The sequence below is a fragment of the Triticum dicoccoides genome, chromosome 6B, assembly GCF_002162155.2.
Source record: "Triticum dicoccoides isolate Atlit2015 ecotype Zavitan chromosome 6B, WEW_v2.0, whole genome shotgun sequence".
NCBI classification, from domain to species: domain Eukaryota; kingdom Viridiplantae; phylum Streptophyta; class Magnoliopsida; order Poales; family Poaceae; genus Triticum; species Triticum dicoccoides.
Genome location: NC_041391.1, coordinates 464395026 through 464421380, shown reverse-complemented (window position 1 = coordinate 464421380; position 26355 = coordinate 464395026). Strand labels below are relative to the sequence as shown.

General features: G+C 50.0%; 2 protein-coding genes and 1 pseudogene across 2 annotated transcripts; all 3 read left to right on the top strand.

Annotated features, from left to right (window-relative positions):
- The first annotated feature begins 7333 nt into the window (after nucleotides 1-7333).
- Nucleotides 7334-10230, top strand: LOC119321199 (annotated as a pseudogene).
- Nucleotides 10231-15754: 5524 nt separating this feature from the next.
- LOC119324608 (phenylalanine ammonia-lyase-like) lies at nucleotides 15755-18228 on the top strand. The gene has a single exon (XM_037598382.1). It carries the CDS (start codon nucleotides 15876-15878, stop codon nucleotides 18012-18014), a length of 2139 nt encoding a protein of 712 aa, XP_037454279.1. The 5' UTR covers nucleotides 15755-15875; the 3' UTR covers nucleotides 18015-18228.
- A 3622-nt stretch (nucleotides 18229-21850) lies between these two features.
- Nucleotides 21851-26031, top strand: LOC119326448 (phenylalanine ammonia-lyase-like). The gene is made up of 2 exons (XM_037600093.1): nucleotides 21851-22414; nucleotides 24005-26031. The coding sequence occupies exons 1-2, from the start codon at nucleotides 22017-22019 to the stop codon at nucleotides 25749-25751; spliced, it is 2145 nt and encodes a 714-aa protein (XP_037455990.1). The 5' UTR covers nucleotides 21851-22016; the 3' UTR covers nucleotides 25752-26031.
- Nucleotides 26032-26355: the final 324 nt, after the last annotated feature.

Genomic DNA, 26355 nt, shown 5'->3' with positions numbered 1-26355 from the left:
GGAGGCTTAGCTACATCCCAGTGCTCGCCTAAGTAATGAAAAATCTCACCGAGTGAAGAGCAATCCTCTCACTCGGGAGGCTTAGCTGCAGCCCAGTGCTCGCCTAAGTAATGAAAAATCCTACCAAGTGGAGAACGATCCTCCCACTCGGGGGCTTGGCTGCAGTCTCGTACTCGCCTAAGTTTGAAAAATCTCACCGAGTAACGAGCAATCCTCTCACTCGGGAGGCTAAGCCGCAGTCTCATACTCGCCTAAGGTTCGAAAACCTTACCCAATCGATCGACTGGGACGTCAAGACCATTGTTGAGTGCCTTGCTAAGGAGTTGATCGATGCTATTCAAAGGTTGCTCGATCAGGCCACTGGTCATCCTTCTCCAGAAGCTGAGTACCTTGCTGATGAGCTGATCAATGCTACTCAAGGATCACCCAACCGGTCGACTGGAACGACGAGACCATTGCTGAGTGCCTTGCTGACGAGCTGATCAATGCTACTCAAGGATCACCCGATCGGTCGACTGGAACGTCAAGACCATTGCTGAGTGCCTTGCTGATGAGCTGATCAATGCTACTCAAGGATCGCCCGATTGGTCGACTGGAACATCAAGACCATTGTTGAATGCCTTGCTGATGAGCTGATCAATGTTGCTCAAGGGTCGCCCGATCGGTCGACTGGCCATTCTTCTCCAGAAGTTGCACCAAGCAAACAGACAACAATTCGAGAGAGAAACGAATTTGGTTCGAAGACAGATGCGATATATGAGATGATAAATCCAAAGTTTCTTGACCGCGGAATAAAGTGCTCGGGCATCAGGCCCGAAGGAGTTTTAACGGTTACAAATTCACTCGGCATTCTGAGGCAAATAAAAGTGAGGTATAATGTTTTTTAATCACTCGGCGGGAGAAGGACCGGTCGGGTCACAGAAGCTATCGAGGTCGATGCTGTCGGCGATACGAGTGGCTGCCTCGAGGAAAGTGTCCATGAAATCCTGGAAGGAGTGCTTCTTATTGTTGGCCACTTTGAGAGCTGCCAACTTGTCTTCTTTAGCTTCCTTGTAGTGCACTCGGACCAGAGACAAAGTGACATCAGCACCACAGCGGGCAGAGGATTTCTTCCACTCTTGCACTTGACTTGGAATCTGGTTTAGCCGAGCCATCAAGGACTCGAGGTCTTGCGACAGTTCCTCCCAAGGCCAGAGCTCAGTCCAGTACTCGCCTAAGTAATAAAAAATCCTACCGAGTGGTGAGTCTGCCTCTCACTCGGGGGCTTAGCTGCAGTCCAGTACTCGCCTAAGTAATAAAAAATCATACCGAGTGGTGAGTCTGCCTCTCACTCGGGGGCTTAGCTGGAGTCCAGTACTCGCCTAAGTAATAAAAAATCCTACCGAGTGGTGAGCGATCCTCCCACTCGGAGACTTAGCTGCAGTCTAGTACTCGCCTAAGTAATAAAAAATCCTACCAAGTGGTGAGCGATCCTCCCACTCGGAGGCTTAGCTGCAGTCCAGTACTCGCCTAAGTTTGAAAAATCCTACCGAGTGGTGAGCAATCCTCCCACTCGGGGGCTTAGCTGTAGTACAGTACTCGCCTAAGTAATAAAAAATCCTACCGAGTGGTGAGCGATCCTCCTACTCGGAGGCTTAGCTGCAGTCCAGTACTCGCCTAAGTTTGAAAAATCTTACCGAGTGGTGAGCAATCCTCCCACTCGGGGGCTTAGCAAAGTGCGGGTCGGCCACGACCACCACCTCAGAGATGTACCATCAAGAAGAAGGACGAGATTGAGTGTGTCGCCAAGGCGAGCCACACTCAGCAACGTCAAGACCATTACTGAATACCTCATTGATGAGTTGACCGGCCCCGCCGAATGGTGCGGGTCGACTGCGACCGAAAGCAAACGGTTGACAGGAACGTCAAGACCATTGCTGAGTGCCTTGCTGGTGAGCTGAGACAGGAACGTCAAGACCATTGCCGAGGGCCTTGCTGATGAGTTGTTCAATGCTGCTCAAGGATCGTCCAACTAGTCGACTCTCGATTCCTCTTCAGAAGCTGTATCAAGCAAACAGAAACCAATCCGAGCGAAGAACAAGTTCGATCAGTACCAGCTAAAAAGAGTTTTAGTTCTCTCAGACCCCCGCCGACTGCCCACAGTCGATGGCGGTCTCGAGGACTACACCCAGTGGGTGCACTAAGCGTGCCCCACTGGAGTAATCTCCACTCGGTATGGCCTGACCAGTCCGAGTGATGAACAACAACAAAAAAGACAGGCTCTAAGACTCCCGCCGACTACCCGGTGGGTGCACTAAGCGTGCCCCCACTGGAGTAATCTCCACTTGGTATGGCCTGACCAGTCCGAGTGATGAACAACAATAAAAAAGATAGGCTCTAAGACTCCCGCCGACTGCCCGCAAACGACGGCAGTCTCGGGGACTACACCCAGTGGGTGCACTCAGCGTGCCCCCACGGGAATGGTATCCACTCAGAACGGTCCACCCGGTCCGAGTGACGGCCAAACAAAAAAAAGACACATTCCAGGCGTGAAGAAATTCCGAATAATCAGTTACTCGATGCAGGACCAGCTCCAAATCACTCCAAAAAAATTGCTATAAGGTGAGTTCAACGCTCCTCCGCAGACCCGTTTGAGCTCATTTCACTCGGACACCATGCAGTCTGGAATCCGTCAAGGTAACACGCGGAGATAAGACCACCGGGTGACCAGAGGAAGTTCATAAGTGCCTCCGTAGCACTCGACTCATCTGGGAATACACCTCGACTCGACCCGCTCAACCTCGACCGATTCGGGGGCTAATGACGAGGACATGTATTAGGGGTAGGGTAACAGGCCTGACCTAAAGACCCTACCCATGGACACCGTACACTTTGTACTGGGCCCCTGGGCCAGATCGCTGTCCAGATGTACCGCAACTTGGAAGTCACTCGGATGGCAACAACCACTCGGAGCACGGCACTCCACTCGACGAGCTCATTCCACTCGGCCATGTAACTCACTCGGATATGCGAAGACCAATAGTCAGCATGGCGGTTTTGTTGTGGGTAGGCATTATGGCATTGATGCTCCACTTTGTAACATAGGAGGTGAGGGGGTGGTGCACTCTATATAAGCCACCCCCACGACTAGACTTGGGGGCTCTTCTTCCACCTCTCTCTCTTTTCACCATTAGTCTCAGGACTTAGCTCAGGCATGGGGATCCGTTCCTCTCTCTCACACACACATTGTAATCTTTGGATATATACTCAGATAAAACAAAGCCTCTTCGGAGCACGAGACTTAGGGTTGTTATCTCCACCGTGAGAGGCCCGAACTCGCTAAAACCACCGTGTCACCCATAGGCATCTCGATAGATCATGCTCCGTTACCCTATACCTTATTATTGTCGGAATCGTTCCCACGACAGCCGGTGTCTAGATTGCTTCTCCAAGGGGTTATCTTTCGTTGCCTCATCGCCATTGCTTTCTTTAGGGGTGTCCACCATATAAATATCATATGATGAGGTGGCAGTCCAGCGCCCTATAGGCGGTGGTTCCTGTTCTTCTCCTGCATCGTCGTCCATACCATCGATGTCTTCGGAGTTGAAGTCAAGCACGTCGGTTAAGTCATCGACAGTGGCTATAAAGTGGGTGGTGGGTGGGAGACGAATTTCTTCGTCGTCCGCTCCCCACTCGAGCCGGACATAGTTCGGCCAAGAATCTCCTGACAAGGAAAGAGACCTTAATGAGTTTATCACGTCACCCAAGGGCGAGTGCTGAAAAATATCCGCGGCGGTGAACTCCATGACCGGTGCCCAATCAGATTCGATAGGCACGGACGCACGCGGTTTGGATCCTGTGGTCGGAGACGAGTCCGAGGGTCCGATGACACCACTCTCACACGAGGTGGAATCAGTGTTCGGCTCCGACGCTGATGAGTGTGCGGCTTCCGTGGCGGGGTCCATCCACCCGCCCTCGGAAGGCATGATCTGCTCGGTTGATTCCCGGTACCCCCGCAGGCGCGATCTCCCGAATACTGTCTGACGGCAGATCAAAGTCATGCCCGTCGTGACCGTTCGGCGCACCTGCCATGGGCTCGAATCCATCGAAGATCAAGTCTCCGCGGATGTCGGCAGTATAGTTTAAGCTTCCAAACCTGACCTGATGGCCAGGGGCGTAGCTATCGATCTGCTCCAGATGGCCAAGCAAATTGGCCCGCAGTACGAAGCCACCGGATACGAAGATCAATCTGGGAAGGAAAACCTCCTCCTGGACCGCATCGTTGAAGATGATCGGAGGAGCCATCAAGCCTTACAGCGACGGCACAGTGGAACTCTCAATGAAAGCACCAATGTCTGTGTCAAAACCGGCGGATCTCGGGTAGGGGGTCCCGAACCGTGCGTCTAAGACTAATGGTAATAGGAGGCAGGGGACACGATGTTTTACCCAGGTTCGAGCCCTCTCGATGGAGGTAATACCCTACTTCCTGCTTGATTGATCTTGATGATATGAGTATTACAAGAGTTGATCTACCACGAGATCATAGAGGCTAAACCCTAGAAGCTAGCCTATGATTATGATTGTTGTTGTCCTACGGACTAAACCCTCCGGTTTATATAGACATCGGAGGGGGCTAGGGTTACACAAAGTCGGTTACAGAGAAGAAAATCTACATATCCGAATTGCCAAGCTTGCCTTCCACGCAAAGGAGAGTCCCATCCGGACACGGGACGAAGTTTTCAATCTTGTATCTTCATAGTCCAACAGTCCGGCCAAAGTATATAGTCCGGCTGTCCGAGGACCCCTTAATCCAGGACTCCCTCACCCACCCCGGTTTGAGTCTCGACTCTGCCACGGGTTCTCACGTGCTTTCTTCTATAAAAACTATTCCCTCCGTTCCAAATTACTCATCATGGTTTTAGTTCACATTTGAACTAAAACCACGACGAGTAATTTGGAACGGAGGGAGTAGGTGGTTTCCCTATGCATTGCTGCGGGATTTTAAAGATTACTTTTGGATAAAAATTTGTACGAATGAAATGACATAAATCAAATGATATTATTTCGGAAGCAATTGTATGTGAACAAAGAGTATGCATGCACGCTAGACCATTGGAGATGAAACAATTAAATTTGGGGGTATACATGTGCTACAAAATAGTTGTAGTGGATGATGATGTGGCACATTTGGTGATGTGGAGGGGTGCATGCTGAGAAAATTAGAGTTAGTGGGGATCATCTTTTTTTAGAAGAGTTAGTGGAGATCAACTATTTAGGCATTATTGATATGCCACCAATTGTTGCTCTTGTTTTTTTATTCCAAGATGGCGGCATGTATACACCAAAAAGAAATCGTTTGTCTAATTCACATCTAGATGTTTTTTAAGAATGTCACATCTAAGCTCCTACAAATATATAATGTATCAACGAGAAATAAAAAAACTAGGACAATTTTTTTACCACAAACAGAGTGGACATCAGCTTAGATGTGACATAACTATGTCACATCTAGATGTGTCCTAGACAGACCCAAAAAGAAAAGATGGGCACGTTAATGTTCCATCTAGTAATATACCTGTTGGGGCGTCTATAGAAGCCAGCCAGCGCTTGCATCACTTTACAGCCGCAAGAGGATCCAACAGCAAATACCACCCACGCCGCCGCTGGAGGGGCAGCCAGCAAAGTCCGCGCGCACCCCAGGGAAGGTGGCGGCGGGACGTTTCCCCTCTCCGCGGTGTTGTGCGTGCATGCGCTTCCTGCCTCACCTCGGGCGCGGGCGAGATGCAGGGCCGCGGGAGTGGCTATAGCATGGGGAGAGGCTGGATCATCGCCGGGCTTGGCCGGATCTAGCTTCTCCGCCCCCGTTGGCCGCCCTTGATGGGGCTCGGTGGCTTCGTTCTGGCGGCCAGCGAGGGTTGGATCCCTGGACGGACGGTGGAGGGTGTGTCGGCAGCTGTGGTCTCGCGATGGGCGACACGGCGGCCGCGGTAGTGGACGATCCGTGCGCAAGACGCTTGATGGAGGCCATTGGAACAGATCTAGGTGAAGACCTGCTCGCGGTTGCTGCCGAGGCCGGCGATGGTGGCACTATTTGGTGTCGTTTCCTTATTGAAGGCATCACTGTTGAGAAGTTCCAGGCCACTATCTGCTACCTCCGGGGGAAACCCTAAATTAGTAGATCGAATGACGGCGGCATTATTGTGTCGTTTCCCTCTTGTGACGTCATTCTTGGAGGTGTACATGGGCTCGAGGGACCAGTAAATGGAATAATTGGTGGAGCGGTGTTTTATCCTGCACATTAATGGTGGCGTTTCTCGACAGGATGGTGCAGTGGAGACTCGGCGCCCGATGTGTGGCGAGGGACTTGCGCATGAGGGTAACGTCATCAGGCGTCGTGGTGGCGTCGATGGCAGAGAGGTCGGGCAAGGTGGTTCAGTAGTACAACATTGAAGATGGATTGGTGGCAGGTGGCTGCGGCGGCCTCATACTCGGCAGGCGTCCTGGTTGAGGAGTACGCCGGACTGGTAGGTGCCCCATACCCGGCAGGCGTCCTGGTTGGGACCTCAGGTCTTAGATGTTTAGGTTTGGCTGCGATGTCTGTTTGGTATTAAGCCTAGACTATCAGCGCCCCTTCATCAATTGGATAGGAGTAGCGACAGTTGTTGCTTAGACGGTGGCTTTAGTCTTACTATTGTATGACTTTGTAAGGTTTTGTGAGAATAATTAATAAAGTGCGTATGCATCGCCCGGATGCAGAGGCCGGGGGTCCTCCTTCTTTTCTATATATATATATATATATGCCTACTGGTTGGATCATAACAAAAGTTAAAAATGGGCCGAAATAGCGTTGTGGCAGTCTTAGTACCATCACTATCATTTGCAGGTTCGCACACAGCCACACACTATCTCGCACTCCGATTATCGCAGTATGCGTCTACACAAGAGGGGTGGGTATCTATGAAGTATATCGTTATAACTATATCCATAAACATAGCCAAGCAATGGTTTGCTAGGAAGGGTGAAAAAGGTTAGAGGCTAACATGGTAGTTTGGGAGGCTTGAGGAACAAGTGATAGGAAGCGCAACATAGCGATAGAACGAATCAACTAGCATAGCAATGATAGTAGTGAGATCCAGGGTAGCGGTCATCTTGCCTGAAATCCCGCAAGGAAGAAGAACGAGTCCATGTAGAAGATGAAGCCACGAAGACGAACCAAGCGTAGTCGAACGCATCCTCACGAACGCAATGAAACGGGAACTAACGAGGAGAAGCACAACCGGAAAGAAGCAAACAACAAGGTAAACACACAACACATAAACTGTCGATCTCGATATCTCCCGGATAGTACCCCGACATGGCTTGCAACACATGGTGGACAGTGGCGTACGCGGCTGACCTGATCCACCACACCGCCACATTCCGCGATGGTGAAATCTTCCTGCGCGGCGACATCCAGCGGCTCGTCCTGCTCGACTCTCGCGGATGTACGGTAGACGCGCGCTACGTGCACGAGGGGGAACGGATTGACGTGGGATGTTTCGTCTCCTTCCCGTGTCATTTCGCCAAGATCTGCAACCGACTGCCGGTGATTTGTTCATCACGCGGCATCTCGGCGGGTGCTGACGAGGCGGCGGGGCACACGGACCACGTGGACCGGAGGGGAGGGGCCGCGGTACACGAGAACAAGACGGAGGTGTTCGTGCACGGTCCTCCAAGGCCACCACCACTACCGAATGCGGGGCCGGGCGTGCTTGGGCGGGGCCCCAGCCGCCATGGCCCGGATCTTCGACACGTGGGAGCGGCGGGCACCGACTGCCCGGATCCACCAGAAGCTAGGGTTTCGGCCCGAGCCCCAGGTACTAATACTCCGAACCCTGGTTCTCGGCCCCCATTTTCAGATCTGGACGAGTGCCTACTCCATCTCTGGGAGGCGCCGCAGAGGAGAGAAATTAGAGTTCCTCCTACCTTCTCTTGGTGGGAGGGCAAGATTCGCGGCGACGCTAGATCCTTTGCTTAGATTGTTGCTTCCCCTCCTCCACCACCAAAAAAACAAGCAAATCCATCTCAGGGGATCGGGAGTGGAGAGATGAGGGGGGATGGCTTCGGTGCTGGCAGGCACGGCCGTGGGGCTGGCCGGCTCGACCGCGGCGGCGGCCGTGGCCGGGACAGCAATGTCTAGAAGCGCAAGGAGGACGTGGGGCAGTCCTCGACCACCAAGGCTTCTGGATCCAGCGACTCGGGCTTCGAGAGGTGGGATGCCGCTGCGGGAGCCGGCGGATCTGGGATGCCACGCCCTGATCGCTGGGCCTCCGACGTCGACGGCGACGGCGGGGGCAGATCCAAGCAGCAGCGGCCTCGAGGGAAATCCCCTACGCCTGATGCAAGGAGAGATCCGCTCGCCCACGCTGGTAACCCTAATCCTGTTCCTGATGCTTGTCAGATCTGCAATGTTGTTGGTCACTACACTGCTAGATGCCCTCAGGCCCTTTGTGAGTGTTGCAAGAAGAAAGGCCACTTGTATGTTATTTGCTCTGATTTAATTCCATGGGAATGCATACCTGCTATGTGTGGTTTTCAATCAAAAGGGCAGGGTTTCTGTTACTTTCCTGATTACAGTGTGGAGAGACAACCACAGAGAGAGAATACCAATGTGCTCATTACCATAGCAGAAGGGGTTATCTCTAAGCAAGATTTGCAAGATGAAATGGGGGTGTATATTGGGCAGGGGTGGAGATGCTATGCTCACCTTATAGCCCCTAATAAGTATGTTATGAGATTTCCTAACATGAGGGAGGTGGAGCGAGCCTTGTTTGTAGAATACATCAATCTCAAGAAACACAAAATTGTGGTCAAGATTACGCCATGGTCAGATGACATGGACAGTGAGGGTATCCTTGAGATAGCCTGGGTCAGGATTAGCAAAATCCCTCTTAACAAAAGATGTGATAAGAATGTGGCCTTTGTTGGGGGTCTGGTTGGTGTGACCTTGGAGATTGACATGTCAACCCTTAAACGCCCTTCTTCAGTTCGTGCTAAAATTGGGTGCCGTAGTGTAGATGATCTACCTACTTTTGCAGAAGGTTGCATGGGGGGACGTTTCTATAAATTCCAATATGAGATAGAAGAGGTGCTGGTTAGAAACCCTGTGAGAGTTGAGGATACGGTGCCTGTTGAGAAGGGGCATGGAAATGCCGCGACCTCCACCCCAACAAGAAAGAGACAAGAGGAAGCTGCTCAAACAGCCAAGAGTACTCAAGCTCCTGTCGAGCCTGGTACTCCTACATTTGGGGGGGGGGAAGGCCTGTCGCCTACTGACCCTTGAGAAAGAGAAAACACATGAGGATGAACATGACGTGTCAGACTCTTATGAGAGTGATGACGACAAAACTCTGTTTATTGAAAAATTGGCCAATGAAAATCCTATGCAAGAAGCTTGTAACCTGACACCTGAGAACAAAAAAAGTAGTGCCCAGGAGGGAGATCCTGATGATGGCACAAGAATGCATACGGTGCAGGTGAGTGCCAGTTCTTTAAGTAAGAAAAATGCACATATGCAGATATTGTAACTGGTGTATCGCAGGTATCTGAAGTGACCGGAGAGGTGGACACAAAGCTGAAGGTATTAGACGACTACCTGGTACATCTACCATCCTCTGATTGTGATGATGAGATCATCCCCACCCCTCCTCTGATTCAGGAGGTTAACCTGAGGTTCAGTCTTCGCTGTGCTCAGGGGGGACAGGGGGATATGATGGCAAGGGCTATGGATGTGGCCAAAAAGAAAAATCTGGAAGGTAACTCCACAAACCCTAGAAAAAACTCATTTGCTGCTTTGGGGGATGCTGAATTAATGTGTAGAGCTAATAAGAATAGGGGTTATCTTCCAGATGACAATTTTACATGCATTAATATTCTACATGAATTAGCTGAGGTTAGGGAGAATTTGTTGAACAAACAAACAGAGATTGATAGGGGAAATAAAAAAGAAGAAGATATGATAGTCACGAATGGGTTAGAAAAAAAGCTCCGCTTAGTCTGTCGTGGCTGGAGCAAGAAGAATACTGTAGTGAAGATTTCTGCCCATCTAGACTTGGTAGTAGAAAGAAAAAATGCAGGTCCGCTGTCAAGCTTTCTAGGCCTGTGACTAGAAGCCAAAATAAAAAGACAGTAGACACTAACCCTATTGGTAACTCTGCCCTGGCTCCTGGCAGGGTTACCAGGTTGAAAAAGCAATCAAAACATTCCAGATGAGAGGTCTCATTTGGAACTGCAGAGGGGTGGGCAAGATAGGAATTGCCACCTGCCTCTCTGATTTAATTAGTGATCATTCCCTTGATTTTCTGGGTCTCTAGGAAACCATGAAGAAAAACTTTTCCTCTAAATGTATGAGGAAACTTGATCCTTTTAACACCTTTGAGTGGGTCTGGATCCCCTCATGTGGTAAGTCAGGTGGTATTATTGTGGGAGCTAGAAGAGACAGTTTGGATATTGAGTCTCACAAGAAGGGTAAATACATGATCTAGTTGGATCTTTGTGATAGGAAGAGGAAAACTGACTGGAGCCTCCTGGTAGTGTATGGCCCATCCCATGAAGATATGAAGGAGGATTTTTTGCTATAATTGGAGGGTTTCTGTTCTAATATGGACCAACCCTATATTGTTGGAGGAGATTTCAACATTATGAGGAATAGTGGGGATAAGAATAAAAAGCTACATGGCCATATATCTATGGACTTGTTCAACTCTGACATTAATTCCCTTGGCCTTAGAGAGATATTCTGCAGTGGGGGTAAATATACCTGGACTAACAATCAGACCCACCCACTCTAGAGAAACTTGACAGGATTTTGATGCCCAGTGACTGGGAAGATTTGTTTCCTTTAGTTACTGTCAGGAAGTTGGTTAGAGAACTATATGACCATAATCCCCTGCTTATCTCCTCTGGAGACATGGATAAAGAGCCACCCAAACCCAGAGAGTTCAGGTTTGATTTGGCTTGGCTTAAGAATGAGGATTTCCTGCCCCTTGTAGAGAAAATTTGGACCAAAGATGTTAAAGCTGAGGATCCTATTGATATTCTAAATATCAAATTGAAAAGGTTCAAAACCTTTTTCAAAGGATGGGGATCACACAAGTATGGTCATGAAAGAAAAAGGAAAGAGGAACTCAGGGTGGAACTGTCCATGCTGGAGGAGCTCGAGGAAGAAGGTTCGCTGTCTCCTGAAATGTATAATAGGAAAGTAGATATTAACTTCGAGTTGCATGAGATTCTGATCAACGAAGAGATTTTCTGGCTCCAACAATCCCATGAGCGATGGCTGCTCAAAGGGGACTTGAATACAGATTATTTTCATAAGATTGCAAACGGGCGCAAGAGGAAAAACACCATTCACTCTCTTAATAGCGGTGATGAGTAGATAGAGGGCACAGATGACTTAATTTCACATGCTACAGATTTCTATAAGAATCTGTTCGGCCCAGCCCCAGGCAACATTTTTCATATGGATCCTGAGTCGTGGGGGGAAGCGGAGAAATTAAATAAACAGGATAATGAGGACCCGACTAGGGTTTTCTCGGAGGAGGAGGTAAAAGATGCTTTGTTTGCAATGGAGGCTAATAGAGCACCTGGTCCTGATAACATCCCTGCAGAGTTTTACCAACACTGCTGGGGTATCGTAAAAAAGGATATCATGAGTATCTTCGATCACTTCCATGCCGGGACGCTTGATGTGCAGCGCCTGAACTATGGAGTGATTACCTTGCTGCCTAAAGTATCTAGCGTTGAACGCATTCAGCAGTTCCGACCCATTTGCCTTCTTAGATGTCCCTACAAACTGATAACCAAAATTATGAACCGGAGAGTGGAAAGATACGCTGGAAAGCTGATCAGTTTGTCGCAAAATGCATTTGTCAAGGGTAGGAACATTATGGACGGGATCATGACTCTTCATGAGCTCCTTAACTACACTCATATCAAGAAGAGAGTGGGGGTTATGCTTAAACTCAACTTCGAGAAAGCATATGACAAAAAGAACTGGGAGTTCCTGTTAGACTGTCATAGATTGAGGGGTTTCAATGAAACCTGGTGTGGATGGGTGAAGCAAATCCTGTACAATGGTACAGTTAGCATAAAGTTAAACAATGTAGTGGGGTCGTATTTCCAAAGCGCAAAAGGAGTACGTCAAGGGGATCCTCACTCACCTTTTCTTTTTAACTTGGCTGTGGATTGTCTTTCTAAGATGATCAACAAGGCCCAGCAGAATGGGCTCCTGACTGGGCTTGCATCTGATCTTGTACCAAACGGGGTAGCCGTATTGTAGTACGCAGACGATACGATCATCTTCCTTGAGCATGATGTGGAAAAAGGCATGAACCTGAAAATCCTTTTGCATATTTTTGAGCTGATGTCCGGTCTTAAAGTGAACTTCCAAAAAAGTGAGGTCCTGACGATTGGGGGGGATGCTGATATCGACAGCAAATATGCTGAGATATTCAATTGTGAGATTGGACACTTCCCAATAAAATACCTCGGTATGTCTGTGAGCTTTTCTACACTAAAAGATTCGGTGTGGGAGTTCATTGTTGAGAAATATTTGAAGAATTTTGGGACCTGGATTGGTAATGCGGCATCAATTGGAGGCAGACTTACATTACTCACCTCGGTGTTGTCTCAACTTTCTCTTTATCATATGTCTATGTGGCTTATGAGTAAAACCTTTGTAGAAAAGTTAGATAAACACCGTAGGAAATTCTTCTGGCAAGGGTGTAATAAGAAGAATAGATACTATCTGGTTAAGTGGAGGAGTGTATGTAGATCCAAAGACAAAGGAGGATTGGGGGTAAAAGACCTCAGAAAGCAGAATATCAGTCTCATGGTGAAGTGGTGGTGGAAGCTAGAAACTCAAACTGGGGTTTGTCAAGATCTGGTGAGAGCGAGATATCTATCTAACAAGTCGGTGTCGACTGTGACACCTAGACAATCAGATTCCCCATGTTGGAAAGCTCTTCTGAAGATCAGAGAGTTGTACATGGTGGGGAGGAGAATCAAATTGGGTCGTGGTGACTTAACCAGGGTGTGGAAAGATTCTATAAATGGGCTTCCGCCACTGAATTTGAAGTTCCATCAGCTGTTTGAGATCTGTACAGATCAAGACTGTGTGGTGGAAAAAGTTGGTAGGGTAAATGTTTCGACCTTCTTTCGTTAACACATATGCCCTAACCTGAGTAGTCAATGGGATGACATGCGCAGACATGTTATGGGGCTAAAAAACACAGCTGAGAAGGATGTAGTGTATTGGGGTCTGAGTAAGAATGCATGTTACTCTACTAAGTCGATGTACAAGTGGCTGGAAAAGCCTCTATATGGGTGCAATTACAGGTGGATCTGGGAGGCGAAATTACCTCTCAAGATCCAGATATTCCTATGGCAAATGGCGCAGGATGCAGTCCTTACGAGGGCGGTGATGCGGAGAAAAAAGTGGCCCGGAAATCCGGTGTGCTCCTTCTGTAATAATGTGGAAACAGTATCTCATCTTTTCTTTTCTTGCCCTGTGGCAAGAGTGGCCTGGAGGGCAATTGGAGTAGTCCTGGGGACTGAACTCTGTCCAAACAATGCCTGGCAAATTTATGTACGGTGCAATATGTTCCTGCCTAATGGTGCCAGATTTTATACTGTAGGGTTGGCTGCTGTAATCTGGGCTATTTGGTTGGCTCGAAACAAAGCTACTTTTGAGAAAAAATTGATCAAATCTCCTTTTGAGATTGTGTTTTCGGCGTGTTCTTTTCTTTTGTACTGGGCAGATCTGCAGCCGGCGGAAGAAGCAATGAGGCTGAGGCAGGGGACCGAGATGATCAGGTCGAGCACGACCAAGCTGATGAAGATGTGCGAGAAGGCCAGGCAGACGACAGAAGATGCAGGAGAGGTGCTCCCCTGGTGACTGTGGCCAAGGCTAAAGCGTTGCTTTTGGCGACTCCGTGATGGATGGACGTACCGTGCCTCGGTCAAGTCTTCACCAGGTTGTGCCGTCAGGGTGTGATTGTGGGTGGAGAACTTTGTTTTGTGGGTCTCACCCCAGTGTTCCTCTACCTGACTATCTGGCCTGTAATAGGATAGACTTGAACTTAGTAGGTGCTGTCAGGTTTTCGCCCCATGGTGCTCGTTTCGATGGCGGGCGAGCACAACAGATTTTCTGGCAGTGCGTTGAACTCGCTACCTTCTTTCCCTCCTCCTGGTTGTATTCGGATCCTGCTGTATTTCCGTTGCTTGCTAATGGAAAGGGGTACGCCCGGTTCAAAAATAATAATATCCACAACTGTCGGCCCCCCTGAAGGTAATTATTGCCGGTTGTCACCTTGTTGTACGTTCAAGGACCATACATTTGATCAAGCATTAACGAAGCTGAACATACAGGTATCCATAGTTCCATACGAGTACTTGGTATGGCCTCATGTAGCCAAATGCATCTACATGGTCTTTCCATGGCCTCATATGATGTGAAGGACACAGGTCTACCTCTACGTGGTCCATGGCGTTCACTTGGACGCGAGGTCGCCAGGATTCTCTGGTCTCTCGTTTACATGGCCGAGACAGTTTGGACAAGGTGGCCGAGACAGTTTGGACAAGGTGGCCGAGACATGATAGGAGCAGGACCGTCCCGGATTAAGACCACGAAAAGGACGCAAGAACTATGTCACTTTCTATATCTGTATATGTAGTAGGTACGGTCTAGTGTCTGTACAGTTCCACAGAATTTGCATTGTGCGGAGGTGCAGCCAGTACGTAAAATTGTGGATGCAAATGTTGACAACTTCATGAAATGAACAAGTGACTTTCCTGGCAATTCGCGTCCAGTCTTCAGATTCCTGTTAATTAGTATAGTTCCCAGTGTAGATGCGGATGACTCAAACTCCCGTCTTTTTAAGCTGCCGAATTGAAGTCAGAACTCAGAACGAGACTTAGCCCAGGACTTGACCGAGCGCCTCATGATCTCACATGCTGTGTTAATCACGTGTGGTGAGAGTGTGGACGTTCGACATGATGCTACAGCCATGTCAAGCACTGAACCAACAGCCACCGAGACCAGGGATCCTGCAGGTTGGAGAACTGACGATTCATGGTGCTCAACGCAGCTGGCCGGTAAGATGAAACGCTGAGATCCTGGTCATCCGCATAGCATTTCTCCTGCAAATTGAAATGGAGAGATCACAGGGCGGTGATATTAACTTAGTCTTTTGTCGGTTCAATATAATAATATGATGATAGTTGAACGAATGCAATGTCCCAACTGCTGCTGAAAAATTTGACCAGCTCCTTCCTGGAGAAAGGAGAGCTTGAACCCTTTCCTACTTCCAATGATATGACACAGCCACACCGTGATCATGCCAAGAACGTCTAACTATGAAGTATCCAAAGAAGATGGAGCTACTACCTGACATCGGTTGAAACAAGTAATTATCTTCCTTAGGAAAAGGCACGCGAGGCAAAATGATAAGCTTGACCGGAGCTTAGAAAACGAAGAACGAGACCGAGCAAGGTCGCACGAGGCACCAACCCCGCGTAAACCACGCAACAACCACAGCCCGGTCTGCCGCCAGTCACGAAGTTTCCAACCGTTGGCGCTTCATACGCCTCAAAAAATACGCACCTACTCATACGTCAAAAAAAAAAAAACGCACCTACCCCGACGCAACACTCATGTTGCTTACTCCATCCTCATCCCACGGTCCCTATTTAAACCTGCTTCCCCATCCATTCCTCTCCAAGAAGAGCAGCAACTTCCAGTTCCAGCTACACTGCTATTCCCACGATCGAGCCCCTGCAGGGTACCAAACTACCAATACATACTCTTCATATCCTTCAGACTAGTGCTTTAGCCAGCTCGTCCATCCGCAAGCGCAATGGAGTGCGAGAATGGCGAGGTTGCTGCCAACGGCAACAGCGTGTGCATGGCAATCCAGCATGCCGACCCGCTTAACTGGGGGAAGGCGGCGGAGGAGCTGACGGGTAGCCACTTGGACGAAGTGAAGAGGATGGTGGCAGACTACCGCAAGCCCGTGGTGACCATCGAGGGCGCAAGCCTGAGCATCGCCAAGGTCGCGGCCGTGGCAGCTGCCGGCGAGGTGGTGGTGGAGCTGGACGAGTCTGCTCGTGCGCGCGTCAAGGCCAGCAGCGACTGGGTCATGAACAGCATGATGAACGGCACCGACAGCTACGGCGTCACCACCGGTTTCGGTGCAACGTCCCACCGGAGGACCAAGGAGGGCGGCGCTCTCCAAAGAGAGCTCATCAGGTTCCTCAACGCTGGTGCGTTCGGCACCGGCTCCGACGCTCATGTTCTGCCGGCTGCGACCACACGTGCAGCCATGCTCGTCCGCATCAACACCCTCCTTCAAGGCTACTCTGGGATCCGGTTCGAGATCCTCGAGGCGGTTGCCAAGTTGCTCAATGCCAATGTCACGCCGTGCCTGCCCCTTCGGGGCACCATCACCGCGTCGGGTGACCTGGTTCCGCTCTCCTACATTGCTGGACTGGTCACCGGCCGCGAGAACTCCGTGGCGATTGGGCCAGATGGCACCAAGGTGAACGCCGCTGAGGCGTTCAAGATAGCAGGCATCCATGGCGGCTTCTTCGAGCTACAACCGAAGGAAGGTCTCGCCATGGTGAATGGCACAGCTGTGGGCTCTGCTCTGGCATCCACCGTGCTCTTTGAGGCAAATATTCTTGCTCTCCTCGCGGAGGTCATTTCTGCCGTGTTCTGCGAGGTCATGAATGGCAAACCGGAATTCACCGATCACCTTACCCACAAGCTGAAGCACCATCCAGGACAAATAGAGGCAGCTGCTATCATGGAGCACATCTTGGAGGGAAGTTCCTACATGAAGCTTGCAAAGAAGCTTGGCGATCTCGACCCACTGATGAAGCCAAAGCAAGACCGGTACGCGCTCCGGACATCCCCGCAGTGGCTTGGACCACAAATCGAAGTTATCCGCGCTGCCACCAAGTCAATTGAGCGTGAGATCAATTCTGTCAACGACAACCCACTCATTGATGTCTCCCGTGGCAAGGCGATACACGGTGGAAACTTCCAAGGGACACCTATTGGCGTGTCCATGGACAATACCCGCCTCGCAATCGCGGCAATTGGCAAGCTCATGTTCGCTCAGTTCTCCGAGCTTGTCAACGACCTTTACAATAATGGTCTACCATCAAACCTATCCGGTGGGCGCAACCCAAGCTTGGACTACGGGTTCAAGGGTGCCGAGATCGCCATGGCCTCTTACTGCTCGGAGCTGCAGTTCTTGGGCAACCCGGTGACCAATCACGTCCAGAGCGCTGAGCAGCACAACCAGGACGTCAACTCCCTTGGTCTCATCTCCTCCAGGAAGACTGCGGAGGCCATTGAAATCCTCAAGCTCATGTCCTCGACTTTCTTGGTTGCCCTCTGCCAGGCTATTGACTTGCGCCACATTGAGGTGAATGTCAAGAGTGCCGTCAAAAGTTGTGTGATTATGGTGGCAAAGAAGACACTAAGCACCAATTCCACCGGCGGCCTTCACGTAGCGCGCTTCTGCGAAAAAGACCTGCTCCAGGAGATTGAGCGAGAGGCAGTGTTTGCCTACGCCGACGATCCTTGCAGCCCCAACTATCCATTGATGAAGAAGCTACGTGGTGTGCTTGTGGAGCGCGCCCTCTCCAATGGCATGGGCGAGTTTGATGCGGAGACCTCCGTGTTCGCAAAGGTTGCCTTATTTGAGGAGGAGCTACGCAAGACGCTGCCCCCGGCGGTTGAGGCCGCACGTGCTGCCGTAGAGAGCGGCACAGCTGAAATGCCCAACAGAATCATTGAGTGCCGCTCATACCCCCTCTACCGGTTTGTGCGTGAGGAGCTCGGAACTGTATATCTAACTGGCGAGAAGACACTATCACCCGGTGAGGAGCTTAACAAGGTGCTCGTGGCCATGAACCAAGGCAAGCACATCGATGCACTGCTTGAGTGCCTCAAGGAGTGGAACGGCAAACCCCTGCCCATCTGCTGAACTGAGAACATACAAGCAGAAGATAAGAGGACACGGAGAAGGTGGTTTCTCAGATTTCCGACGACAAGTGAATAGTGATACATTTAGCGAAGCAGAATGTTTTTCTCTTTCATGTTTCTTGTATGCAAAGCTGCAATAAAAATTATTTACCTTGAGGCCTTTTAGGCTTCTAAACTGTAACTTTTGAAGTATCGCGAATTATATTACATAGTACTTTCAACATTCTATATGGTTTAAGAACTTTCAAGTAGGACAATGAAAAGTACTACTCCCTCCATCCCAAAATAAGCGTCTCAACCTTAGTGCAACTTTATACTAAAGTTAGTACAAAATTAAAACACTTATTTTGGGACGGAAGGAGTATAAGCTAAGCCCCTAGGTAATGTTTTTTAGTCGAAACCGTAGAACAATCGTTCTGTGGTATCTACATTATATAAATTAAGTACATGAAGTTACAAATCGATCAACCAATACTAGTTATATGAAACATAATAGCTAAAATGTTTATATTACAGGTACTGAGCTATCCAGGTTCTGATCCTTTCTTTCTTGCTATGCTTTGCTCTGAGCTCCGCTGCCCACAGGCCTTCTTTGAGGTAATACTTCCATGTGTTCATATGAGGTGTTGTTGATCTGAATATTTTGTCATTCCTCAGTGACCATATACTCCAACATCCCATGATAATGATGTCCAAAGCAATTTCATTATAGGTTGATATCGCTCTTTATTTGTCAGGTATAAGAAAATCCCAACGTTTGAGTGCAAATGGGTAATTCCAGAATAGATGTATAAGTGTTTCCTCAGTTTTGTGTGAGCAAAGAACACAATTGCAATCTTCCAGATACATGCTTTTACGTTGTCATAGATTCCTTGTGTTCACCCTATCATGTAATAGCATCCAGAAAATATCTTGTGTCTGAGTCTGCATGAGGTGCTCCATAGTTGCTTAAATATATTGTGAGAATTGTTTGCCCCAATGATTGCTTTGCACATTTTCATGGATGGATATTGTGTGGAGATCCATGAATAAGTCCATCTGTCTTGTGTATCATTTTCCTCTTTGTTGCCAATAAGGTCATTCAGGGAGTTGAATTGTTGATAAGCCTGCAGAGATAGTGGTCTATGAAAGTGTTGGCTGGTATCTGCATGCTCAAGAATCTTTGATAGAGAGATGTCTCTGTTTATAGCAAAGGAGCGCAATTCAGGGTAAGTGAGAAGAAGTGGTTGCCCAGATCAGTTACCTGACCAAAATAAGGTGGTGTCCCCTCTGCCTGCCTTACAAATAGCATATTGCTTGAATTTGGGTAAAAGTTTAATGACTGATCTCCACCAAAAAGATCCAACCATCTTATCCCCTGGCAATGAGTCATGGTAATGAGTTTCCCAGATGATGCTGACCCATGGAATGTCTTCTTTGTCGAGAAGCTTATGTAGAAACTTCATAAAAAGTGCTTGATTATGAGTTTCAATATCCATAACACCTAGACCCCTATGATCTTTGGGTTTACAAACTTTCTCCCATGAGATTAGGGCAGCTTCTGTATTTATAGTACCAAATTTTCTCTAGAAGCATTGTTTGGGTAAATGTTGATTTGTTTTTACCACTGTTTTGGGGATCAACAGAGAGCACATGAAGAATATAGGCTTGCTGGTGAAGACAGACTTGATCAGGGTGAGCTTGTCTCGTGGAGATAGGAGAGTTGAACAAGTGAGTAATCTTTTTTCAATACTTTTCATCCTGGGGACATAGTATTCAATCCTGGGCTTGGTGAGGCTGAGAGGAAGGCCAAGATAAGTGTGAGGCAAGGACCCAACCTTACACCCAATTAGAGTAGAAAGAGCATTCATCTTTGCTGCAGGAGTATTTATAGATGTCATAGTGGATTTGGAATAATTCACTTTGAGTCCAGTGTAAGCAGCAAAATAGAGCAGCAGATTTTTAATGTGTGCGAGTTGCTCGGCAGGTAGCGTTTAGTATTTCGTAACTGGTCGTTCTTCTTTTCCTCCACTTGTAGTACTTTCAGCATTCTATATGGTTCAGTCAGCATTATGTGTCCAGTCTTGCTCCTATTTAACAAAAGGACAATTAGCATTTTCCCTACACACTCCATGTGATGGAGAAGTCTCCATTACTATACATAACATCCCCTCACGATGCCGAAGCAGTCAGTAGTCGCCCTCATCTCATGTATATTTATACATATTTTTCTCGTATGGTCTGTTACAGCTAGGGCCTGGTGTCCGTTCGGTCCTGTTCTTCCGACCCTTTCAGCAGACTTCTTCAATTCATAAATAGTAGAGTGGTACTGTATATGTTTTCAATTGATGTTGAAGCTGTCAGCAGCCCATCAGGCTCTGATCTGACGGAGGTACGTCGGGGCTTCCTGCTGCAAAAGATTGAAGATATTTTCTTGAAACATGAGAGATTGGTGCAAGAGATATGTATGCAATGATATGATCTGATCAAACTTAATGTGGGGGACCAGATAGCAATTGTTAACCTGTTTCGTCCAAGCTTAGTCGCCAAGCACGTTGAGTTTACCTGGCGGGTTTGCTGAGCTGGTCACCATGAGGGTTCGTTGGTACCAACCATAATAAACATAAATAAAATCCCGGCTCTGAATGAAAAATGCACATTGTTCTTCAACAGGGCAAAAATAACAAATTTGTGCACTACATGGATGATGATGCATCTGTACCTGCCCTGAACCGGCTCCCCCCCTTAAAATATTTGTCCATTTCAAAAGGGAGTAACATGGCATGATTCAACTGCGTTTTTGTGATGGTCTTGTGAACAGAAGCAATTAATCATTGTATATCAGAACTTTGTATGCACAAAAGCTTTTCCAAAATGCATGTCACCATATTCTATCACGTGGTTAGGAACTTAGGATCATGGGGAAGAAAAGCAGTAGTACATGCCCTGAGCTCTGAATCGCCTTTGCTTTCCTTGCACGCCCTCTTGTTGTTGGCAGCAGCAGGAATCAAATGCGGCAGCTTGACATTACAGCTTCGTTTTCAGTACTACTAGCTCGTTTTGAGCCCTTTTGCAGCAACCATGCGATGCGAGAGCCTAACTGCCCGATTTGGCTTTGCTCGACATAACCGGAAGCGACTGCCTGAACTGAACTCGTCTTGGGTCTGTACTTGGACAGTTCAGACTCTGATTTGGCTTTGCTCGACATAACCGGAAGGGCGACGGACTGAAGAAGTCGTCTTGGGTCTGTACTTGACAGTTCAGACTCTGAAAACTGCAGAGAGAAAGATCCGTCGCTTCATCCCGTTGTGTTAAGCCCTTTTCAGGCAGGCTTTGCACTGCAGCGCGTCGGCCGGTTCTCTCGAGATCTCTGACCGGCTTCACCTTCACGTGTAAATTGTAGGTAGAGACGAACGGGCCGGGGCGACCGGACCAACTGACCGACCCAGCGATCGTGAGTGCCTCGCTCGGCAGAAGCCCACGTCCACACGCGAGCCGAGCCACCAACCCCACCAAACCCAGACCACCACAGGCCACCCACCACGCACGGCACCAACGACGCAACACATCCCCAAGCCCGGCTCCGTTCCGTCCCGGGCGCCGGGGCGGGCCCCGCGCCGCAGCCTCCAGCGGTTGGACGGCAGCGAGGCGGCCACGCCCACGCGCGGGGCGGGGCGGGCGACGACCCGGCCGGCCGTCGTGGCGCGCATCGGCGCATGGTTGGCGCGGCAGGTCCATCCAAGGGCGATCCCAGCCCAGAGAGTCAGCTCTCCAGCAACCAACCCGAGGAAAACAGTGACCCCAACAACCCCCCACCCGCCGCCCCCGCGCTATTTAAGCGCCCCCTCCCCCCTCCGCCATTCTCCAAGAAGAGCTTAGCTTTGGGTTTCGCCTCAAGCTCTTCTTCCATCCATCCATCTATCTATAAACGTACGCAATTAGTACTAGCAGTGGTAGCTCCCCTCACATCTGTCGTGCTTGTACTGCTCCCTGCATTGTTTTTGTTCCATCTGTGTAACCTGCAATGGAGTGCGAGACCGGCCTCGTCGGTTCCCTCAACGGCGAGGGCCTCTGTATGTCGGCCCCCCGCGCCGACCCCCTCAACTGGGTGAAGACCGCCGAGGAGCTCACCGGGAGCCACCTCGACGAGGTGAAGAAGATGGTGGCGCAGTTCCGCGAGCCACTGGTCACCATCGAGGGCGCCTCCCTCGGGATCGCGCAGGTGGCCGCCGTGGCCGCTGGCGCTGGCGTCGCCAGGGTCGCGCTCGACGAGTCCGCCCGCGGCCGCGTCAAGGAGAGCAGCGACTGGGTCATGAACAGCATGATGAACGGCACCGACAGCTACGGCGTCACCACCGGCTTCGGGGCCACCTCCCACCGCCGGACCAAGGAGGGCGGCGCGCTGCAGAGAGAGCTCATCAGGTCAGGATCGGTTGCAGACACAAAAGTTTTTTTTTCTTCTGCTCGTATCATTTTTTTAATGCTTTGAGCCATTAAGACGTGTTAATATGACAGTAAGGAGCAGATTAAACAGTTTAGATTGCACTGGATGCGCGCCCATGTGCCCTGTTTCGTCGTGCACACGGGATTCCGAAGCCAAAAGGATTCTTTTCTTTTGGGGTTTCGGGGAGTTAGTATTAGCTAGGTCGTTGGTGGTACTACTACTACCCATCAACTAACTGAAACTTTTCCAAAATTAGGTACCGCTCGCTGTACGAATTATCCTTTTACTCTAGAATTTGAATAAAATCCAATAGTAGTAGTATTTATAATTTACTTTGTGCAGACCTCAAGTATATTCACTAGTAGTATTTTTAATAAAATATTCACTAGTAGTATACACTGTTTCCCTACTGAAGTAGCAACACGATCACTTGAACCAATGATGACAGCCAAAGCCAAGTAGCACGAGCAATTCGATGAACCTGCACTGCACCACACCACCAGATCTGTTCAGGATCTAGAGCACTTGACACATCTTAATGGCAGCAGGCAGCACTGCTGTGTTCAGTTGGCCATCTTAATCGCGGGCGATGGGCGTGCCCGCCTAATCACTCCACGAAACAAAGTGGCAGCGACAGCTCGGTAGGCACGGAGAGCCCGCCTACCCCAGGGTTGTAGTGTGGGGCTCTCGCCGCCGTGGTCCACCACACTCGCTTATCTCTTTTCGCGGCAAGAAGAAAGAAGATCGACCATTATTCCCTTCTTCACCGACAGCCAGGGGGCTCGGGTTGGATGTCAATTTTGACTCCACCGGAGCAACGAACGAAAGCTTTTTGTTCGGCGACCGGTTGGTGGTGGGTTAGCTGGGCTGGCTGGCTGGAGCCGTGTCTGTCATGCATGCGGCTGGACGGACAAAGTCCTGTGCACCGCGTAGTTTTATCAATCACACGTAGGAGACGTGGGTGGGAGTGGCTGGTTCGGAGAACGGGGGAGCACGCAAGCGAGGTTTGGTGAGGCGTTGTTGTACTTGCAGCTCTGCTCCAGCTCTCGTCGGGTGAGTCATGGTTGAGAAGTTTCTCAAGACTTTTCAGATAAGGCTGCAAACCATGACTCGGTGTCTTTTTTCTTATGCACGATGGTTGAATTTTAATATGTCCAGCTGAACGTGGGTGTGGTCAAGTGGCAAGCATGGGCACAGACTAGTACTGCTGAGGTTGTATTTTATTTCCACCGACGGCCACTCTGTATACCTGTCGCTATACGTGCCGAAAAGACGCGCACATCTGACTGACTTGGTGCACCTTGCCATGGGCAACATGGACTGAGCAACAATTTTCAGAAAAGAAAAACATTAAGCAACAGTAACTTATTCTAGACTCGGCACAACACTTGACTGCCATGCACTAGCAGTCTAGTGCTATACACGACGGGAACAAGCATAACAAATCATATGACCATTTCTTGATTGTGTCATTTTTGTTACCAGCAGCAGTATAAGATTTGCGCTAGGTGCAGAGTCGGCAATGACACTACAGGAAATTGACCGGTTTGCTTCCCTCTGTTTGACAGGTTCCTTAACGCCGGTGCCTTCGGGACTGGCACGGACGGACACGTTCTGCCCGCCGAGGCGACACGCGCGGCTATGCTCGTCCGCATCAACACCCTCCTGCAGGGTTACTCTGGCATCCGCTTCGAGATCCTCGAAGCCATCACCAAGCTGCTCAATGCCAATGTCACGCCGTGCCTGCCGCTCCGTGGCACGATCACCGCGTCCGGTGACCTTGTGCCGCTGTCCTACATTGCCGGCCTTATCACCGGCCGACAGAACTCTGTTGCGGTGGCCCCTGATGGCAGCAAGGTGACCGCTGCCGAGGCATTCAAGATCGCCGGGATCGAGCACGGGTTCTTTGAGCTGCAGCCCAAGGAAGGCCTTGCCATGGTGAACGGCACGGCTGTGGGCTCTGGTCTTGCATCGACCGTGCTCTTTGAGGCCAATGTTCTTTCCGTCCTTGCCGAGGTCTTGTCTGCCGTGTTCTGCGAGGTGATGAACGGCAAGCCGGAGTTCACTGACCACTTGACCCACAAGCTGAAGCACCACCCTGGACAGATAGAAGCGGCTGCAATCATGGAGCACATCTTGGAGGGAAGCTCATACATGAAGCAGGCCAAGAAGCTTGGGGAGCTCGACCCGTTGATGAAGCCGAAGCAGGACCGGTATGCCCTCCGCACATCGCCTCAGTGGCTCGGCCCACAAATCGAAGTTATTCGATTTGCCACCAAGTCGATTGAGCGTGAGATCAACTCCGTCAATGACAACCCGCTCATCGACGTCTCCCGTGGCAAGGCCATCCACGGTGGCAACTTCCAAGGCACCCCCATCGGTGTCTCCATGGACAACACCCGCCTCGCCATTGCTGCTATTGGCAAGCTGATGTTCGCGCAGTTCTCGGAGCTCGTGAACGACTTCTACAACAATGGCCTGCCATCCAACCTGTCCGGTGGACGCAACCCGAGCTTGGACTATGGTTTCAAGGGCGCCGAGATCGCCATGGCCTCATACTGCTCTGAGCTGCAGTTTTTGGGCAACCCGGTGACTAACCATGTCCAGAGCGCAGAGCAGCACAACCAGGATGTGAACTCACTTGGTCTGATCTCATCCAGGAAGACTGCCGAGGCCATTGACATCTTGAAGATCATGTCGTCCACGTTCCTGGTCGCTCTGTGCCAGGCCATTGACCTCCGCCACATTGAGGAGAACATGAAGACAGCGGTGAGGAACTGCGTGATGCAGGTGGCCAAGAAGACACTGAGCATGAACAACATGGGCGGCCTCCACATCGCCCGCTTCTGCGAGAAGGATCTGCTGACCGCGATCGACCGCGAGGCGGTGTTCGCGTACGCGGACGACCCCTGCAGCCCCAACTACCCGCTGATGCAGAAGCTGCGGGCGGTGCTGGTCGAGCACGCGCTGGCCAACGGCGACGGCGAGCGCGCCCTGGAGACCTCCATCTTCGCCAAGGTGGCGGAGTTCGAGCAGAACATCCGCGCGGCGCTGCCCAAGGAGGTGGAGGCCGCGCGCGCGTCCGTGGAGAACGGCACGCCGCTGGCTCCGAACCGGATCAAGGACTGCCGCTCCTACCCGCTCTACCAGTTCGTGCGCGAGGTGTGCGGCACCGAGTACCTGACCGGCGAGAAGACGCGGTCGCCCGGGGAGGAGCTGAACAAGGTGCTGGTGGCCATGAACGAGCGCAAGCACATCGACCCGCTGCTCGAGTGCCTCAAGGAGTGGAACGGCGCGCCGCTGCCGCTCTGCTGAGCAGTCGACGAGAGAAGGTAACACCAAAGGAAAAGAAAACACGTACACACAAAGTGAATATAGAAGTGTTCAAGACTGTGAAGCGGGAGGTTCCTGGTATATCTACGTTTCATTGTACTTAGTTAAGTTGATGTTACTGTTGTTTTTTCTCGCTGCCGCCATGCCATGAACAGGCGAGGCAGGCAGCTTCTCAAACTTGTGTTGTTGTAACTTGTATGATGGGAGCTTAAGTACATTACTTTGTTTCATAATACACCATGTTCTCGCCTTTGTTTCTTGATGATGGACACTGGCAGTTTAGCATTGTGGGTTGAAGAGTGGGTTTCGTTCCTTGATCTTGTCATGTACCGTTCTCGAACTGTCGGTGCCTCTCTGTGCAAGAGACGTGCCCATGTGTTCAGTTGAAATAGCTGCAGCTGCTGGCGGCCCGTGGCCATCCGTTGAACAACTATCCTAGGTTACGTGCGAATTCAGACTTTCAGAAAACGAGTTCAGAGAACAACTTCGCTGTTGGCTCCACCGAATTAGAGTGATTTTTCTTGTTGAATGTTGATCAGTGGCGTCCTACTGTCCACAAGCATTTAGTTAGACCTTTGATTTGAAG

Bases quoted from the DNA above. Each gene is read 5' to 3' on its own strand.
- LOC119326448 (XM_037600093.1), top strand. From the start codon at position 22,017: ATGGAGTGCGAGACCGGCCTCGTCGGTTCCCTCAACGGCGAGGGCCTC. The intron at 22,415-24,004 runs GTCAGGATCGGT...TCTGTTTGACAG, and splicing joins CTGCAGAGAGAGCTCATCAG to GTTCCTTAACGCCGGTGCCT.
- LOC119324608 (XM_037598382.1), top strand. From the start codon at position 15,876: ATGGAGTGCGAGAATGGCGAGGTTGCTGCCAACGGCAACAGCGTGTGC.